The following is a 20,034-nucleotide window of genomic DNA, read 5'->3' as shown; positions in this document are numbered from 1 at the left end:
TACTGCGATAAACGATAAACGTTACTTTTTCTTGTAATACAGAAAATGTTCATTCATCGAGGGGTTTATCCATTTATTAGACAGATTATCCGATTTCTGCTGACTTTGTCGTCCAGTTGCTGCAAACACCTGACCGAATCAATCCTCTTTGTTTATATTCACTGCAACTGTGCACTCTCGCATACAACCAAACAAATACGTTCCTCGCCTGTGAATCGTGAATCAACAAAGAGATCGATAATTATTTTGCAGACAGTAACTACGGATCACGCTCATTTATCTTTTCAGCCTATACGTACCATTATCTTTGTTATTTCGAAAATGTAACGCTATTGAATTCGATTAATCTTTTGTCGAAAATTATCAACCCGGTTATCTGATTTCGTAATGCCATCACGGCCATATTTCCCGATAGCGTTCGTCAAATTTTTTCGGGCCGGGTGATCAAAACAACGTGCTCAAGGGTTTTGTTTCGTGTAGTTTTATTAATTACAACCACTTTTGATGGTCCGGGTACATTGAATGTATGTGGACAAGGTAAGAAACGTTCGAAAGGATCTTAGGCAAATGTATCAGGCATCTGCATTATTAGTACAATAATCTTAAAACGATCATTGATCTTCGTCAAACGAAGCGAGTTGTGCGACTCAACAGGACTATGCAAAGACCAGCGTAACTGACTTCGCCCTTTACCGATCACGATTAACTCGTAACATCCTACCAATCGCACTCTTTCTTGTTCTCTATCGACGGACTGCAGTTCTTCACGTTCTTTGCCAGATCGCATTCGCAAATATCGCTGTTGAAAACATTATTTTGCAAGCAGCAGATCTCGTTGTCGTTGCTATCGTAATACTTCAGACAGTTTGTGTGAGGTCTTTTACCACTCCCTGGGCAATTTCCTGGTATGATAGTCGGCCCGGAAACCGTTGTTGATGATGGTAGGAAGGGATTGCAGCATAACACTTTCGCGCCCCAATTGCAGGTCTTCAGTACGTCGTCGTAACATAATTTCGCCGAGCCATGGGTCGGACACGATTCCTCATATTGGCCCGTCTTGGTGCATCGATAATACAAAGTACAATCTTTCTCGTGAGGGATGAACTGAACTCCGTTCGATCCAAGATCCGGCGGACAGATCGGAATGATCTGGTCAGCCGCTGAGACAACAATCGCCGAGGCAACAATTGTCGAGGCAAAAATCGCCAACAAGTAGAACCCTGGAATAACGAAACCATTTGCTGATTTTACTTTATCGCAGGGAACCACCAACGTCTAGATCCTAGACAGACTCCGGGGCAACGAGACCACTCCCCCTCGGTGAAGACCACGCCCGCTCCGCGCGGACTCATCAAATGCTACTATTATATTAGTCGGATCATTCGAAACTGTTTTATTGGTACTTCCGTACAGTAATTTGCCCGCAAAAATCACGCAACCATGAATAACCAACGATAATTAGAAGGATAATCTTAATCTATTGATCGGAGAAGACGAATTCACGCATGTGCATCGCAAGGAAGAAAGAAACATAATGACCTTATTAACAATTGTTTTCTATAGTATAAATTATTTCCCTTTGTATCCACTCTTCGTCCTCGGAGGTTCAGAAAAATGTGTACAATGTACGCTAACGATGCAAATGTGTGAACTCGTCATGGAACTCAAGAACTCTCTAGCTTTGTATTAATTAACCTGCAGTTTTACAACGTCCGGGTATTAGAGCACGAGTTATTTAGCGCCACTCGTGCCACTGAGGGCACCTTCACGATTCACGTGCGACGATCTACACAATATATACAGTATATAATTGACTTTCTCGTTGGGGAAACTGCGTCGATCGAGCTCGGTCGCTACGGTGTTGATTAATTAATCCCTAACAGATCCGATCGACCGTCGATTTACCAGAGAAACGTCCGAGTACTCACGATTCATAGCTCACGACAAGTAAATGTTGTTACACCGATACCACTTACTCCTCGAACAACTGCAGATCATCTGTACACGTGTCTACTTTTATACGCCGGCAAAATGTCTTATCGGTGACCGACAAGATTCTCGTACAGATAGAACAAACGTCCACGCGTACATAATATCAAATTCGAGATGAAATTCGCACGCGCAATAATTTCTGGAAATTGACGTGAACTGGTCGAAGTTCAGCAACACGTTAACAATTCGCTATTGACAATGCTATTTAGGCGATTAGGAAAGATTTGACAATTTTTCGTTGCAAATGTTTTGTAACGGCAGTGACGTAAATTTCTGATAATTTGACGGTGTTATCTTTGGCCTTTATTATCATCTTTAAAATCTGCGTTTGAGCTAGCAATCGGCGTGTGGGCCAAAATCGGTTTTTTGAATTGTTGCTGGCATTTTTGCGAATGATACTATTGATCCTGAGGGTGTTGCAGTGTATTCAGTAGTTGTTACGGACGGTTCAATGATGATACTTTTGATTCTATGGATGATACTGTAGATTCAGTAGATGCTACCGTCGGTTCGGTGGATGATACCGTCGGTTCTATGAACGATACCGTCGATTTTGTTGGTATTATGGTCGATTCAGCGGATGATACCATCGATTCAGTAAATTTTACGATCAATACAGTGTTGCGACACTGTCGATTCTGTAGATGACACTATTGATTCTGTGGGTAATACAGTTGATTCTATGGGTGTTACGGTCGATTCTATAGATGTCATTGTGGGTTCAGTGGGTGATACACTTTTGAATCTATGGATGATATTATTGATTCTGTGGATGATACTGTCGATTATGTGGACAATACCGTTGATTCTGCGGATGATACGGTCGACTCTATGAACGATACTGTTGAGTCTGTGGATGATACTGTTGATTCTGTCGACGGTACGCTAGTTGGAGGATTGGAACACATCTTCCGACCACTGGCGTGTCGCAATACAACAAATTCTCCCTAATGTCTGCGATAATACTTGCAGTTATGGAAATCTTGGGCGCACATGCAGGCTCAACCTATTGTTGATAACATCTTTTTTGCAGCAGCGGCATGAGATCATTTCGCTTTACATTCTGATCGATTCGATTTTGATTTCGGAGTCGTTTTTCTGGTTGAACGAACGCCCTCATTCCGAGTCGCACAAAAGTAACTAAAATTTTTGAATTTCCTTCTGATGTAAATTGGAAATGGAAATGGAGAACAAATGGAAAATTCGAATTAATATCTTGGGACTAAAGAGCGTAGCTTTACGTTTTATAAGATTATAATGTTACTGTAAGGGTATCGAACAATCGATTTGTAAATTGACGCGTTTCAAACAGTACGTTTCAATGCTTCAGGCTACTCGAACAGGTGACAGAGAAAACGTAGGCATTTTTTTAACATAGGTTTCATTTTATTCAATGGTGGAAATGCAATGCAACTTCGAGGTTCGCGTATATTGTCAACGATGACACGTATGCCAGATTCTTAGTTCTAATAGAAGATAGGCTCCTTAGGTGTCGCATTCTCCGTCGAGGATGTCGCAATTGACCTGTGAATTAAATGAAGAGGATCTCAGTTTAAAAAGAGTCGCGGCAGAAGACTACACTTGGTTGTATGCTTACGTTTCATGCCGTCGTTGTGAGAGGCGCTGTTGAGGAAGTCGGTGTTGCGGGAGACGGTGTTGTGGAGCACACTGTTGTGGGAGAATTCTTCTTCACGCAGATCTCGACATTTTCGTCGTCGTAATGCATCTTGCACTTAGCAGATGAACATGGACAGTCGCCTGGGCTGGGAGTAGGATCTGAACCCTTACAACAATCTGGTACTTCCGACTCTGGGGAGCATCTCATGTTCACCTTGTCGAAACAATACGTGCCATTTGCGTCGTCTGGACAATTCTTTTGATTTGCAATTCCATTTTTGCACTCGTAGTACTTGTGACAGTCTTCGTGAGGCAAGTAGACAATTTTATCGATCGGAGTATCTGTTGGACAGCTAAAAGCCTCGGAAAGAGCTATCACCGCGGCAACGGTCACCAAAATGCATATCCCTGAAACATGACAAGCATCGATTCACGACTGTCGTCGACTTAACGAAAGTGCAAATTGATCTGTAGCGCAGAAAAACGGAAATCAATTTCAGCATTTTCATTTCCATCGAGTTTCAACGTAGCTTCAACAACGAAGACCACTGGCTAAGCTGTATCATACGAACGTTTCTATGACTTTGGTTGGCTTAGTAGATAATTCACAGCTTTTAGTACAGTTTTATTTATCGTACATAAAATGCGGATGCCACCACGGGTTGACTCTGACAACGTATACGTATACACGCGAAGGGTGACAACTAGAATATTATCAATGAACGAATACACTGCGAAGAACATTTTTACGTTCAAATCGTTTTTGGGAAACTGCCTGCAGAATCCAGCCGACAAACGTGTATAAACGTGAACGTATTTAATAACATAATGTAAAAGCGTGCCTTGACGCTCGCGGTGAAAATTCAGTTCGAAATTGGTCTATTAGATAGAATCACAAAAGTCTACATCGTTCGATTAGTCTATTTTTTTACATACCGTCATCTAACTAACGCTGTCGTCGGCTAACAATTGTGTTTTATGATACTGGACAGAAAACTGCGAATACTTACCTTTCATGATGATCGTTATTTGTCTCCTTCAGTCTGATATATGATTGCTCTGACTCGACAAGCAACTATGAACCACATGCAAAAGGAATCATTTTTATATACTGCGGAAAGCCTTATCGGCTACGGGTATTGCCAGATGGAATTGACATACATGGTTTGGATAGTTGTTCACACAAAAACCACATGAGCACATCAGCTTTTTATTCGTTAATTGGCTGAAAATCCGTTCGCCGAGAACGCTGCGTGCAAACAATTTTTATAGTCTGTCATGGCAAGTATTAATTGTTCCGAGTTGATAACCGAAAGGAATTTGCACACACGTGGCATGATTTCAAGCGATCCATTGCTGGATCGGTCAATGGGCCGTTGCCGAGCTCTCTGAACAAAAGAAACTCTATATGTACTTCCTTCCTTGTTCTATTGATGCTTCGTTGATTTAGAACTCGTTTGATCGACTCGTACCTCATCTCGAAAATGTCAAACATAATAGCATGTCAGTCGTCTTTCCTCGCGGGCAAAGAGTCAGCTGGCTTTTTATCGCGTAAACGTTAGTTTCGCGAAGATTAGGTTATTTTACGCATATCTTTTAATAGAACGTTAATCGACGATCGAAAATAACTCGTGAAAATTTGGAACGCTTCGACGAGTTATTTGCATAAGGACAGCCAATACAGGTGTCGGAAATGTCGACATCCCGTATTCTATGACACACTGATAGCACACATCGCCAAGAATCTCATTTGTGAGCGAACGGCGAACCGAATAACTTCCTGTCCACTATCTCCGTAACGCATGCAGAAAGGTGTTATCAAAAGATCGACTTTATCGCTCCCGAATGAGACGATAAAATCGAAAGATGACGCAATAAATATGGCGGTCGATCATGTGTATGTCGACGTGGAAAACGACGCGTCTTTTGAATTGGGTAATTCCAATGATATACGCGTTACGCAACAATTAGTAACCTGCTTACTGCAGCACGCGGTTTTAGGCTCGCGGCTACGTCGAACATGTTTTTCATTACCGGTAAAAATAATACCGATAACAAAATCACGCTACTGTAACTCTTAATTAAAAGCTAATAGGACTGGTGACTCTTAATTAACAGCTAGATGACACCACCTAACATTTCTCTAAAAAATAGAGAAACATCAATTATAAAACAAATGGCTCGGGTGTCAAATACTCCCATGCGACCATTTCACGATTTAAAAAGTTCGCAATCAAAACATATTTGACGAATTTATTTACGTTACAGCTTCATACAATTATGTCATGCTGATTGCTTGTTGGTAATAATTATGCTTCATGTTCAAACAATTCGGTGTAGCATGTTTCCAATCTGTCAATCTACCATGTTTCCAATCCGCTTCGATCCTCCAAAAACTGTACCTTCAGGAAACTATGCCGATTCCTACTATAAAAGGTAAAAAAGAAGTCGGTCTGCATTGTTCTTTTCTTATTACGGCCACACCTTGTAACTGCATTCTATCTCACGCATTAGACGAAGTACAGTATGACCATCGTGAAGCTACTGCATTTAAAAGCTCGATCAGGATGGCCAAAATGGGGATGATATGAGGATGTTAGGTGCTAACACACGACGTTCCACGACCAGTCGCACGTATCCGCTACTCTGTTGTATCGGAGCCCGGAGGAGCATCGCAACAACGCTTTTCTACCATGGTAACACTCGTAGTAGCTAGAACAGTCAACTGGATTTGGCAGACGTACTTTTCCTGAACAATCGATGGGACAATCTGACGATGTTGGAGTGGTTGGAGTCTGGGTAGTTGTGGGAGTCGAGGGAGTTTGTGTGGTTGTAGGAGTCGTGGGACTCTGAGTAGTCGTAGTAGTCGTGGGAGTTTGTGTGGTTGTAGGAGTCGTGGGACTCTGAGTAGTCGTAGTAGTCGTGACAGTTTGTGTAGTTGTAGGAGTCGTGGGACTTTGAGTAGTTGTAATAGTCGTGGGAGTTTGTGTGGTTGTAGGAGTCGTGGGACTCTGAGTAGTTGTAGTCGTCGTGGGAGTTTGTGTGGTTGTAGGAGTTGTGGAACTCTGAGTAGTTATAGTAGTCGTGACAGTTTGTGTAGTTGTAGGAGTCGTGGGACTCTGAGTAGTTGTAATAGTCGTGGGAGTTTGTGTGGTTGTAGGAGTCGTAGGACTCTGAGTAGTTATAGTAGTCGTGGGAGTTTGTGTAGTTGTAGGAGTCGTGGGACTCTGAGTAGTTGTAATAGTCGTGGGAGTTTGTGTGGTTGTAGGAGTCGTAGGGCTCTGAGTAGTTATAGTAGTCGTGGGAGTTTGTGTGGTTGTAGGAGTCGTAGGGCTCTGAGTAGTTATAGTAGTCGTGGGAGTTTGTGTGGTTGTAGGAGTCGTGGGACTCTGAGTAGTTGTAGAAGTAGTTGGAGTTTGCGTAGTTGTAGGAATCTCTGGGATAGGTCTGACGCATTTAAAGTTATGCGGATCGTCGCAAATCTCGCGGACATAGTCGAACTGTAGACCAGGCGGACACTTTTTCAAAATGGGCACACCGTCCGCACATTTATAATATCGATCGCAGAGGCATGGGTGAGGAAGGTTTGCGCTCCTGTTCGAGCCAGCAGGTGGACACAAGTTCAATCCTATGTTCCTGGCACATCGCGCCGAATCTTGCCAGATGCAGAGACCCTTCAGGTGGTCGAAGTGCAGTCCTCCTCTGCAGTATCGCAGAGACTTCTGGCCGTTCTGGCAACGATAGTACAAGGTGCAGTCGGTTTCGTGGGGCAACGTAATCACACCGTCTGACGGACATTTCCAGGCAGACGGCAGCTCGTCGTCGCAGTGGCTGAAGTCCGCTGCGTCGAATGGGACACAGCTGCTGGAGTTTCGATCGAACAACATTCCCAGGAAGCAACCTTGTAGAACCTTCTCCTCGCGCGAGCAATTGTAATACTGTTGGCACAAACACTCGTGCGGATATCTCATAATCACCGAGGATTCGTCCGGTGGACAGTCATTTGGTATCGCGTTGGAGAACACGCCAGTTGCCATCGCGATCGTGGCAATGACCGCGAACGTTGCTGAAATCACACACATAGCATTAAATCTTGCACCGTAATACTTACCACTGGAGGCATAGCAGCGTCACATGCCGAATGCTTGCAAGGAGCTGACATTGCAAGTGTTTCTCGCGCTCAACGGCGAGACAAGTGGAATAAGATAGCAATGGTCAGACGCGTCAACAGAACGTGCAATCGAAGCGTCCTTAACATTCCAAGAAAAAATAACTCGTGTTGCACGTTGCACCTGTATCTCAAATTGCGAACGATCGATTCTATGAGTTTCGTCAGCGTCTCGCGTTGTCTCGAGATTCGTTGGGTCTACGTACTCACCAATCATGACGAGTGAATAACTGGCTAAAGAACAGCAGCAACAAGCTGCTTCAGATTAGCTAGAACGTATTACAAAATGAGATATGCATATCCTGCCTTTTATAAGCGAATCAACTTATCAAAAATACCAGTGTGAGTATCGTGACGGATAATCGATTCCTGTGAAATCGAGCGCCTGTGATAATGACTAACCAAATTGATTTTACAAATTCTCCTCGAAGAGTCCACTCGTATGTGTTGTACCGTTCGATGATAATGGAAGTAATTCGGCGGCGCGACGTACGTACTGTAAAGATTGTATCGGGACATATGACACATGAATCAAACTGCTGTAGAACGAGGAACATTTCGATATTTTATTATTGTTTCAATTATTGTCTGTAATAACTACATATATGGTGTTAGCATTACAATGAGAAATTTAAGCTTACGTTACAGATATTTGCGTGAATACTCCAAATATTATGAATGTGCCTAAAATGGTCGTTGTCGCAAAAGGCGCAACCACAACCAACATTTCCAATACATACAAGTACTTTGTCTCAGGAATACATTTCGTTCAAAATACGTATTCTAACGAAACATAAGCTTCTCGCAATGATAATTCTTTGGCAAATCACATAAGCCTAAAGTAGGGTTAAAGACTAGACCAATCCCACAAGCAGCAAGTGTAAGCTGTCCCTCATCGCATTCGTAATACATATTACAATCACTTTCGTGGGGCAGTCTCACTAAACCAGAATCTGGGCATTTGACTTTTGCCGTGACTTCAGTGTTGATAGGGCTTGGAGGCTCAGCCATTGCTGGTTCTGGAAACAGTACGCCGTTGCGCGCTCCTGCATATTCTGATGGAATAGTTTTTCCTTCAGACAGGAATGCCAACGTGGCAACAACGGCCAATGTGTATAATCCTGAAACATGTATAACAACGTAATCAGTTATAACTTAACGGCTTCGTTAATTGCGGAGTAATACTGGATTTCTTTCAGCGATATAGAAATGATGATTTAAAAGCTGGTATAGTAATTTTCCTACAGAGTAAGTAAATGTCGAATTTAACGAATTTAATCACGTATCAGTCGCCCTAAGTGCACCCTACGGTTAGGCTTAATTGAGTGAATTAGAATCATAGTGAATCATAGTTATTATTTATTAACGTGTATATTGTTTACTAACCAAATTGATTGGTCAGATAATGTAAAGTTCAGTCAATTCATAGTAATTTTATTATTCGTTTCACTTGACTTTTTGATATTTTGGCATGTATGGATTGCACTTTAAGACATAGGTCAAAGTCTTCGAAAATGTGTCTCGCGTCGTTATGATTCTAATCCAGTGAATCGTACATTCGCCGACTCCATCTTTATTCGATCTAAGTACCGAATTTCGTACGTACCTTTCATAGCGAATCCTTTCGAGAACCGTCGAATACAGTGCACGCTGTTATAATTACAACTACTGTGTAATTTTTGTTGACGCGTCCACTTTTATAAGTGTCCAGAAATCTTATCAATTACGGATAGTGCGGTACTTAAAAATTTCTCAACACATAGCGATTATCTGCGAAGATCTTGTTATGGAGTTCCATGTTCTACCCTGATAAAATGTTAATTGGACACAACGCCACGTAACTATACCTCGATTTTCTATAACGGATTTCGTGGTACGCGCGGCTCTGCGATATGTTTTAATAATAGTTTCCCCTCGACGATTTCGGTACAATAATTTTATCCTCTCTGTCATCATTCTGACCTTATGTAAATTCATGAATTACTACAGCAGTCGCTTACGGAAATCGTGCAATACAGTTCGTCTCGAGGATGATGCTGACCAGAAGAATGCTTTGGAAAAGGGTCTGAAAAAAACTTCATCCAGTAATATCTTAAAATTCTCTTACTTGTACGTTCATACGAAAACGAACGTTATCATTTTCGTTTGTTAATTGATACAGATTATAAAGCACTATTTATCAGAAAGTCTGACACCAGTACCTTCTATATAAGAGACAACCCGATATATCTTAGATTCTACGGAATCATTTTCTATACTATACGTGATCGCTGTATCATGCGGTATCATTTCATTTGCACGGTTTCTCGGAAGAGGTAAGGACATAACTAAAACTTAAGTCAATTGGTACAATAACAGTAACCGTCTCCAGCACACTGGCATTCGGCTTCTTATCGTCGAAATTTGCTAAAGCCTTTAATAATACACAACTTTCGTGGAACCATTTGGTCTCCTTCGATCAGAAATGATATTTGACTCGATGCTGATAACAATAAAAAAAACCTACCGTATTATTAACGCTATCGTCGTGTTCGAATGGCGTCACTGATTCGTTAAATATCGTTCGACCCTTGCTCGACAGTTATGTTAACCGGACCACGTGCTTAGGCGATTCGGTAGGACGCTGTTTATTTCAATTATCGAGTTCTATATTCACCATTATTCATAACGATCGGTCGCCTGTCGTTAATCAGGTAATAAATGAATCAATTCGTTGTGGAAAACAGGAAGTATCTATAAGTCCATTTAACGACGAGCGCGTGTTCAATTGGGTCAAGGAAATAATAGCAAATCGTTCCTAAATGATATGTTACGAGCGCGGCTCTGTTTTCGAGAAATATCGACTTCTAAAATCTCTCTGATAACCGATCGTACGAGATTACTTAAAGACCCTAACGCGATTGATTATCGAGTGTTATTACTATGAAAGAGAGGAGCAATTTTTGCACGCGGTTCCAATTCTTTTTATTTCATTGTCGACATTAGGTAAGATATACCCTCCTAAACAACGTACAGTAATTACCGATTACCAACAACTATAAAAACGACACGCAAGACTCGAATAATCGTCTATTTTTGTGCACAATCTGGGCACGAATTAGGAAGATATTACTGTACTCGGTTTGAATACCATCGACTCGTCTAGAACAAATTCCTGAAAATCACGGTCTTATCAAATCGTTGAATAGCGCATGAAAACCACGAACTGTACTCGTTGCCGATCGCTATCCTACAGCAAACAATTCAACGAAGCTTCGGCGAAATGACCGCCGCAACAGGGTTAGTGGTACTCGAAAGAAAAGCGGACACATAATCTCTGGAGCAATTAAATATAACGTTGGAATCGATTAAGACAAAGTTCAAAGAACAAAGGCAAATCTGACGATCGTTCCTTTTACATTTATTTCGGTAAAATCTGTACAGTGTGACCCTTGGCAACACGGTTGATTTGATTCCGCGTTTTATTGGTACAGTGGGAAACAACTGCTCCGCTATTTCTTACGATCCTCGTTTCGGCCAACAAACGAGGGTGTTCTCGAGTCTTTTTCGTCGCGACATAAGTGAGTTGGATTCGACAAGATTTTAATGGTCGATGGTTAATAGCGCCAGTCCAATGTCGGGTTATGGTCACGCTTGTGGCAAGTGGCTTTCTCCTGGGGCAAGCAGTTCAGAATGACTACGTCGAAATTCTTACCGGCGGGACAAGTCTTCAGGGCTTGTTCCCCGTTGTTGCACTCGTAGTACTGGTTGCATTGGCACTCGTGGGGAGTCCGTGTGCCAGCTTTGCTATTGGTGCATTCGACGTTATCCCGCAGATCGCATATCTCGGTGTTGTTGTTGAAGTGGAGACCACTCGGACTCACTTTCTCCTGCTTAACGCCATTTTGGCACTCGTAGTACCACTCATAATAACTGTGCGGGTAGCGTTTCTTGCCGCAATCAACGGCGGAGCAATCTGGATCCTTGGGTGCATGTTCCTTGCAGTTGCCGCTTTTATGCAGGTGACTAACCAAATTGATTGATTGAAATTCGGCAGCGCGACGTACGTACTGTAAAGATTGTATTTGGACTTATGACATGTGAAGCAAACAGCTGTAGGGCGAGTAAGATATCAATATTTTATTATTGTTTCAGTCATTGTCTGTAACATGTACATATACGGTGCTAGGATTTCAATGAGAAATTTAAGCTTACAGACATTTAAGCTCTAAATATTATGAATATTGTCGCAAACTGCGCAACCACACCAACGTTTCCAATACATACAAGTACTTTCGTCAAGCAACAGATGTTCACAAAGTCATCTCAGAAATACATTTCGTTCAAAATACGTATTCTAATGAAACATAAGCTTCTTGCAATGATAATTCTTTGGCAAATCACATAAGCCTAAAGTAGGGTTAAAGACTAGACCAATCCCACAAGCAACAACTGTAAGCTGTCCCTGATCGCATTCGTAATACAAATTACAATCACTTTCGTGGGGCAGTCTCACTAAACTTGAATCTGGGCATATGACGTTTTCCGTGGATTCGGTTGACGGATCAGTGGTGGTAGGACTTGGAAGATCAGCCGTTGCTGGTTCTTCTGTGGTTGATTCAGCAGTTGCTGGTTCTTCTGTAGTTGGTTCAGCAGTCACTGGTTCTTCTGTAGTTGGTTCAGCAGTTGCTGGTTCTTCTGTAGTTGGTTCAGCAGTTGCTGGTTCGTCTGTGGTTGGTTCAACAGTTGCTGGTTCTTCTGTAGTTGGTTCAGCAGTTGCTGGTTCTTCTGTAGTTGGTTCAGCAGTTGCTGGTTCGTCTGTGGTTGGTTCAACAGTTGCTGGTTCTTCTGTAGTTGGTTCAGCAGTTGCTGGTTCTTCTGTAGTTGGTTCAGCAGTTGCTGGTTCGTCTGTGGTTGGTTCAACAGTTGCTGGTTCTTCTGTAGTTGGTTCAGCAGTTGTTGGTTCTTCTGTGGTTGGTTCAACAGTTGCTGGTTCTTCTGTGGTTGATTCAACAGTTGCTGGTTCCTCTGTAGTTTGTTCAACAGTTGTTGGTTCTTCTGTGGTTGGTCCAGCAGTTGCTGGTTCTTCTGTGGTTGGTTCAACAGTTGCTGGTTCTTCTGTAGTTGGTTCAGCCGTTGCTGGTTCTTCTGTGGTTGATTCAGCAGTTGCTGGTTCTTCTGTAGTTGGTTCAGCAGTTACTGGTTCTTCTGTAGTTGGTTCAGCAGTTGCTGGTTCGTCTGTGGTTGGTTCAACAGTTGCTGGTTCTTCTGTAGTTGGTTCAGCAGTTGTTGGTTCTTCTGTGGTTGGTTCAACAGTTGCTGGTTCTTCTGTGGTTGATTCAACAGTTGCTGGTTCCTCTGTAGTTTGTTCAACAGTTGTTGGTTCTTCTGTGGTTGGTCCAGCAGTTGCTGGTTCTTCTGTGGTTGGTTCAACAGTTGCTGGTTCTTCTGTAGTTGGTTCAGCCGTTGCTGGTTCTTCTGTGGTTGATTCAGCAGTTGCTGGTTCTTCTGTAGTTGGTTCAGCAGTTACTGGTTCTTCTGTAGTTGGTTCAGCAGTTGCTGGTTCTTCTGTGGTTGGTTTAACAGTTGCTGGTTCTTCTGTAGTTGGTTCAGCAATTGCTGGTTCTTCTGTAGTTGGTTCAGCAGTTGCTGGTTCTTCTGTAGTTGGTTCAGCAGTTGCTGGTTCGTCTGTGGTTGGTTCAACAGTTGCTGGTTCTTCTGTAGTTGGTTCAGCAGTTGCTGGTTCGTCTGTGGATGGTTCAACAGTTGCTGGTTCTTCTGTGGTTGATTCAACAGTTGCTGGTTCCTCTGTAGTTTGTTCAACAGTTGTTGGTTCTTCTGTGGTTGGTCCAGCAGTTGCTGGTTCTTCTGTGGTTGGTTCAACAGTTGCTGGTTCTTCTGTGGTTGGTTCAGCAGTTGCTGGTTCTTCTGTGGTAGGCTCAGCCGTCGCTGGTTCCTCAGTGGATGGTTCAGTCGTTGCTGGTTCCTCTGTAGTGGACGCAGGTGATGAATCACCTACGGTTGTAGGAATTGAGGATGGTGCAGCAGATGTCGGTGCATAGCACTGAGGTACTAATTCGGACCAGTCGCACATTTGTGATTCTGGGTTATAACACAGTTGACCATCAGCAGTCCTTGGACAACTGAATTCCTCTTTTCGTCCATGGGTGCACCGATAAAACTTCTGGAAGTTCGACTCGTGCGGAATCAGTGCGCCGTTGCGCGCTCCTGCACATTCTGATGGAATAGTTCTTCCTTCAGACAGGAATGCCAATGTGGCAATGACGGCCAATGTGTATAATCCTGAAACAACGTAATCAGTTATAACTCAACAGCTTCGTTAATTGCGAAGTAATACTGGATTTCTTTCGAGCGATATAGAAATAATGATTTAAAAGCTGGTATAGTAATTTCCCTACAGAGTAAGTGAACGTCGAATTTAACGAATTTAATCACGTATCAGTCGCGCTAAGTGCAGCTAATCCAGTGAATCGTACATTCGCCGACTCTATCTTTATTCGATCTATGTTCCAAATTTCGTACGTACCTTTCATAGCGAATCCTTTCGAAAACCGTCGAATACAGTGCACGCTGTTATAATTACAACTACTGTGTAATTTTTATTGACGCATCCACTTTTATAAGTTTCCAGAAATCTTATCAATTACGGATAGTGCGGTACTTAACAATTTCTCAACACCTAGCGATTGTCCGCGAAGATCTTGTTGCGGATTTCTATGTTCTATCCTGATAAAATGTTAATTGGACACTTAACGCCACGTAACCATACCTCGATTTTCTATAACTACTTTAGTATGCGCGGCTCTACGGAATGTTTGCATAATAGCTTCTCCGCGACGATTTCGGTTCGGTTTCCAATAATGTCATCCTCTCTGTCATCAAACTGACATTACGTAAATTCATAAACTACTACATCAGTCGCTTACGGAAATCGTGCAATACAATTCGTCTCGAAGATGATGCTGACCAGAAAAATGCTTCGGAAAAGGGTCTGCGATTCGAAGGAAATCGTGAATGAAAAACATATAAAACACCGGTAAAGATTTCATCCAGTAATATCTTAAAATTCTCTTACTTGTACGTGCATACCAATACGCGATCGTTATCATTTTCGATTGTTAATTGATACAGATTAGAAAGCACTGTTTATCGGATAGTCTGATACCACTACCTTCCAGATAAGAGACAACCCGGTGTTTCCTAGATTCTACGGAATCATTTTCTGTACTCTGTGTGATCGCTGTATCATGCGGTGTCATTTCATTTCCACGGTTCCTCGGAGGAGGTAAGGACATAACTGAAAGTTCTTTCTCTGTAGCTTCGCGTACCTTTCACGAAAGGAGAGTCTACGATCCACGAGGTACCGATAGTTTTTTAACAAGCCGTGACATGCCACGATATTGTAGGGTATAATGAAGCAGTTACTGTGGAGTGATCAATTGCTATGCCTTTGATTTGTTATTGAGCATAATTAACTTCATATTTATCAAACAAGTCGTGTTAAATTTTTGGATTCTTTTATTTTGAATATTTTTTAATAAAAATATTTGTATTCCTCTATTTTGCTTTTCTTTAAACGAACAGAATTTAATATGCTTTATTCTATAAATATGAAGTTAATTATGCCCGAAAACAAACCAAAGTCAATTGATAAAACAACAGTAACTGTCTCCCGCACCCTGACATTCCGCTTCTTATCGCCGAAAGTTACTAAAGCCTTTGATACTACACAAATTTCGTGGAACCACTTGGTCTCCTTCGATCAGAAATGATATTTGACTCGATGCTGATAACAATAAAAAAAACCTACTGTATTATTAACACTATCGTCGTGTTCGAATGGCGTCATCGATTCGTTAAATATCGTTCCACCCTTGCCCGACAGTCATATCAACCGGACCACGTGCTTTGGCGATTCGGTAGGACGTTGTTTATTTCAATTATCGAGTTCTATATTCACCATTATTCATAACGATCTGTCGTCTGTCGTTAATCAGTTAATAAATGAATCAATTCGTTGTGGAAAACAGGATGTATCTATAGATCCATTTAACGACGAGCGCGTGTTCAATTGGGTGAAGGAAATAATAGCAAATCGTTCCTAAATTATATGTTACGAGCGCGGCAATGTTTTCTAGAAATATCGACTTCTATAATCTCTCTGATAACCGATTGTATGAGATTACTTAAAGACCCTAAAGCGATAGATTCTCGAGTGCTATTACCATGAAAACGAGGAGCAATTTTTGCACGCGATTCCAATTCCTTTTATTCCATTGTCTACATTAGGTAACATATACCCTCCTAAACAACATACAGTAACTATAAAAACGAGACGCATGTCTCGAATAATTGTCCACTTTTGTGTGCAATCTGAGCGCTAATTAGAAAGATATTATCGTACTCGGTTTAAACAAAAGTCCATCGACTCGTCTAGAACAAATTCCTGAAAATCACCGTCTTATCAAATCGTTAAATAGCGAACTGTACTCGTCGCCGATCGCTATCCTACAGCAAACAATTCAACGAAGCTTCGGCGAAATGACCGCTGCAACAGGGTTGGTGATACACGAAAGAAAAGCGGATACATCATCTCTGGAGCAATTAAATAGAACGTTGGAATCGATTAGGACAAAGTTCATAGAACAAAGGCAAGTCAGACGATCGTTCCTTTTACATTTATTTCTGTAAAATCTGTACAGTGCGACTCTTGGCAATACTGTTGATTTAATTCTGCGTTTCATTGGTACAGTAGAATACGAAACGTAGATGCAACGAGTTTCTTGATACACGGGGTAGTCCAAGTTTATTACAAGTACTATTACTAACCGTAATGCTCGATACCATGTTGGTACCGTGTTATAGTTTTAGAATGCCGATACTTCTACGGATAATATTCTATAAACTGTACAATGGTACAGGGTGGTAACACATGCAACGTATGTGTATATTTCCTACGATCGTCGTTTCGGCCAACAAACGAGTGTGTTCTCGAGTCTCGTTCGTCGCGAAATAAATGAATTGGATTCGGCCACATTTTGGTGGTCGATGGTTAATAGCGCCAGTCTAATGTCGGATTATGGCCACGCTTGTGGCAAGTGGCTTTCTCCTGGGGCAAGCAGTCCAGAATGATCATGTCGAAGTTCTTGCCGGCGGGACAAGTCTTCAGGGTTTGTTCCCCGTTGTTGTTGCACTCGTAGTACTGGTTGCATTGGCACTCGTGTGGAGTCCGTGTGCCGGCTTTGCAATTGGCGCATTCGACGTTATCCCGCAGATCGCACATCTCGGTGTTCTTGTTGAAGTAGAGCCCACTCGGACACACTTTCTCCTGCTTAATGCCGTTTTGGCATTCGTAGTACCACTCACAATTATTGTGCGGGTAGCGTTTCTTGCCGCAGTCGACGTCGGGGCAATCTTGGTCCTTGGGTGTATGTTCCTTGCAGTTGCCGGTTTTTTCCAGGTCGCAGGACTGTATCATCTCGTTGAAGTAGTGTTTCTCCAGGCATTTGCCCTCCTGCACTTCACCGTCGACGCACTCGTAGTACTTGTTGCAGTCCTCCATGTTCGCCTTCTTCGACTTCGGCCAATTCAGGCAGCTGTGAGACGTCGACTTCGGCGTCGTGAAGTCATTCTTGCTACACGTGGCCTCTGACCACCAGATGCACATCAGCTTTACCTCGTCGAAAGCCGTCCCGTATGGGCACGGTCGCAGCGTCTTCACGCCGTCCACGCATTGGTAGAATCGGTAGCAGCTCTCCGGGTCGGGTAGTTGGGCCTTGCCGGTAGCCGGGCAGCCGTTGTCGTTCGGTCTCTTGCCGTCGCAGTGCGCGTCCTTAGCCGGCTGACAGCTCAGAAGGACATCGTCGAACAACCAACCGGTAGGACAACTCCGTCCCGTCAGCTGGCCGTTCTTGCACTCGTAATACAAATCGCAGTAACATTCGTGAGGATAGCGGGTCCCTGGCACGGTGCACTTGTCACTCTTGGTCCGGCATTCGAGCTGCGCCGGGTCGAAGACGGTACCCTGCTGACACTGCATACGCTCTGTCCTCCCGTTCTTGCATTGATAGTACCAGCCTTCGTTGGTGGGATCCGCCCACTTATGAACGTCGGACGATGATACGCAGTGCGATGATCGGCACTTGCAGTCGTTCCACAAGGAGCACAATTGTTCCTCCGGGTCGAAGCACAGGTAGTTGCCCTTGGAGTCCTTGTTACAGTCAAACTGAAACTTTCTACCCATGTAACACTTGTAGTACTTCGTGCAGTCGGACTCGTGTGGCAAACTCCAGGGCTCCGTGTCGGGGCACTCCGTGTAATTGTTGATGGCCGCTGCCATCGCCGCGATGGCCATTAGAATCAGTAGCTCTGAAATCAGATGTTAGACCTATCCGTTAGAATGTCACCTGTCAAATCACTCTGCACTCGACCGATCCCACGCTCGTTTCTTTCGCGCAGTTGCATCGATAGAGTATAATTTCAGTGAATACAATTGTCTGCAATGCTGACCTATGCTGGACTCAAGTGCACGTCCACTTTGACATAACAATCGAAATGTCAAGACTCGACTTGTGACGAACACCGCCCCCTCCCACCTTGATTACCACACCAAACTACCATTGTGCTGTGCTATTGTCCGAAAGATGACCTTAATGCTAGAACTACCCAAACAAGACTAATGTATACTTCCTATGATTCGTATTATAATGTATGCTTGAATGAAAAAGTTCGTAAAAAAATTTCTGACGGAAACATTTCTATAGCATCGGGAACTGTAAAAGAAAAGAATCAAAAACCAGTCATTGTCACTGATTTGCTGTGCCTTTAGTTCGTTGTCGGGCATAATTAACTTTATATTTATCGAATAAAACATTTTTAAATGAAAATAAATGAAGTAAACAAGATTAAAAAAATTCATTTGTCTTATTTGATAAATATAAAGTTATTTATGCCCGAAAACAAACGAAGCAATTTGTCACCCCACAGTAACCGGCTCGACCACCCGACAAGTTTGACAACTTCCGGTCATTATTTCTTTTCCCTCTAGTTTTGCGACGCTGTTTGCATCCGATCTGGCTTTAAAGATTCACTGTGCCGATGATTCTTCGATCCCAATGATTGAAAATTTGTCTTACCTCTCATGTTGAGAAAAAACGTTCGTCCGGTCCTGCAACAGTCTGGTTGCGTCAATTATATTAGGCAATACGAATAAATTGGGCGGGAATCATTGACTTTTATAACCGAAGTACCTTATCTGAGTAATGTCACATTGTGTTATCATATCTGATACTGTAACTTCGTGCCGACGCCCCTCCTATTCTGATTCGTTCATAATTTAGTACATCGCCCCCAAACAACTCATGCACTTGGAATGCACGTCCGACGAAATTCGAGATCCCTGTTCCTCTTATCTTCCGTTTGACCGCCTTTCGGAATCACAGGAACATCATAGCTCGGTATGTTCATGTTCGAACGCTATTATTGTTCAACATCGAATGGCAATCATGCTAATTGATTACAAGCACCGATACAACGATAATGCAATACCTTGGAATAAAAGCGATGGATAATAACGAATTCGCAAAATACAAAGGTCACACACACACACAAGATATTTTTAAGTGACGGTGACGCATTTTTTGTCCACTTCCAGACTGTTGCTAAGCCCAGTCGAAGGATTAAGATTTCTTTTTATTATATCGAGTCATAAATAACTTCTATTTCTTTATCAGACATTTTGTTTCTTTTTTATTTATTATTTCTCTTTTCCTATTTCATTTATTTCGAATCCTCGTCTATTTGATGAAAACAAAAACTCGTTTGTCCCGGTTATTATCCCGTTAAATTATCTTGCAACGTGATATAACAATTTTAGTGGTGTTTCAGAGTCACTACTCGTGTGCAAAGGGTTAATATGTACATATATTAGGATACGAACCGAATATGAGGCGTTCTATGTCAAAAATTTGAAGAGCACGAAGATCTTAGAACTGGGATTTTGAAATGCAGTCTACGCGCCGTGTTGTGATCCTAAAATTATTGTCGTATAATATAAAACAGTGGCCGATTCAATTCACTCGGTATTCACGACGTTGACCATCATCCTGAACAAACGTGCATCGATCGGTACGCGATTACGTACGTTAGCGACCTTACATGCGACTGCATCGATCGTACATTCAGCTGCTGAAAAAACAGCACGCAACGCGAACGTCCGACATTGCGGTTGTATTTTAAACAAAGTGTACATTGGACAA

The 20,034-nt window shown here is 42.5% G+C and overlaps 4 protein-coding genes across 4 annotated transcripts; all 4 read right to left on the bottom strand.

Moving 5' to 3' along the window:
- Window positions 1-465: 465 nt before the first annotated feature.
- On the bottom strand, window positions 466-2,013 carry LOC117223400 (uncharacterized). The gene is made up of 2 exons (XM_033475660.2): window positions 1,929-2,013; window positions 466-1,220 (listed from the first exon to the last, which is right to left on the bottom strand). Exons 1-2 carry the CDS (start codon window positions 1,933-1,935, stop codon window positions 718-720), a joined length of 510 nt encoding a protein of 169 aa, XP_033331551.2. The 5' UTR covers window positions 1,936-2,013; the 3' UTR covers window positions 466-717.
- Window positions 2,014-3,356: 1,343 nt separating this feature from the next.
- LOC117223387 (uncharacterized) lies at window positions 3,357-19,684 on the bottom strand. Its single transcript, XM_076521003.1, has 7 exons — window positions 18,913-19,684; window positions 16,833-18,145; window positions 14,949-15,105; window positions 12,117-14,059; window positions 11,472-11,826; window positions 3,590-4,017; window positions 3,357-3,516 (listed from the first exon to the last, which is right to left on the bottom strand). Exons 1-6 carry the CDS (start codon window positions 18,917-18,919, stop codon window positions 3,593-3,595), a joined length of 4,200 nt encoding a protein of 1,399 aa, XP_076377118.1. The 5' UTR covers window positions 18,920-19,684; the 3' UTR covers window positions 3,357-3,516; window positions 3,590-3,592.
- Window positions 5,843-8,081, bottom strand: LOC143259371 (uncharacterized). The gene is made up of 2 exons (XM_076521124.1): window positions 7,988-8,081; window positions 5,843-7,675 (listed from the first exon to the last, which is right to left on the bottom strand). Exons 1-2 carry the CDS (start codon window positions 7,992-7,994, stop codon window positions 6,213-6,215), a joined length of 1,470 nt encoding a protein of 489 aa, XP_076377239.1. The 5' UTR covers window positions 7,995-8,081; the 3' UTR covers window positions 5,843-6,212.
- LOC117223401 (peritrophin-1) lies at window positions 8,323-9,492 on the bottom strand. Its single transcript, XM_033475661.2, has 2 exons — window positions 9,384-9,492; window positions 8,323-8,898 (listed from the first exon to the last, which is right to left on the bottom strand). The coding sequence occupies exons 1-2, from the start codon at window positions 9,388-9,390 to the stop codon at window positions 8,561-8,563; spliced, it is 345 nt and encodes a 114-aa protein (XP_033331552.2). The 5' UTR covers window positions 9,391-9,492; the 3' UTR covers window positions 8,323-8,560.
- Window positions 19,685-20,034: the final 350 nt, after the last annotated feature.

This window comes from Megalopta genalis, chromosome 4 (assembly GCF_051020955.1).
Source record: "Megalopta genalis isolate 19385.01 chromosome 4, iyMegGena1_principal, whole genome shotgun sequence".
Taxonomy (NCBI): domain Eukaryota; kingdom Metazoa; phylum Arthropoda; class Insecta; order Hymenoptera; family Halictidae; genus Megalopta; species Megalopta genalis.
Note: the sequence above shows the minus strand (reverse complement) of the source record. Positions and strands in the feature narration are given on the sequence as shown.

Bases quoted from the DNA above. Each gene is read 5' to 3' on its own strand.
- LOC117223387 (XM_076521003.1), bottom strand. The intron at 14,060-14,948 runs GTAGTGGTATCA...ACGTTGTTTCAG, and splicing joins GGTTGTCTCTTATCTGGAAG to GATTATACACATTGGCCGTC. The intron at 4,018-11,471 runs GTAAGAATTTCG...GTCATGTTTCAG, and splicing joins CCTGAAGACTTGTCCCGCCG to GGATATGCATTTTGGTGACC.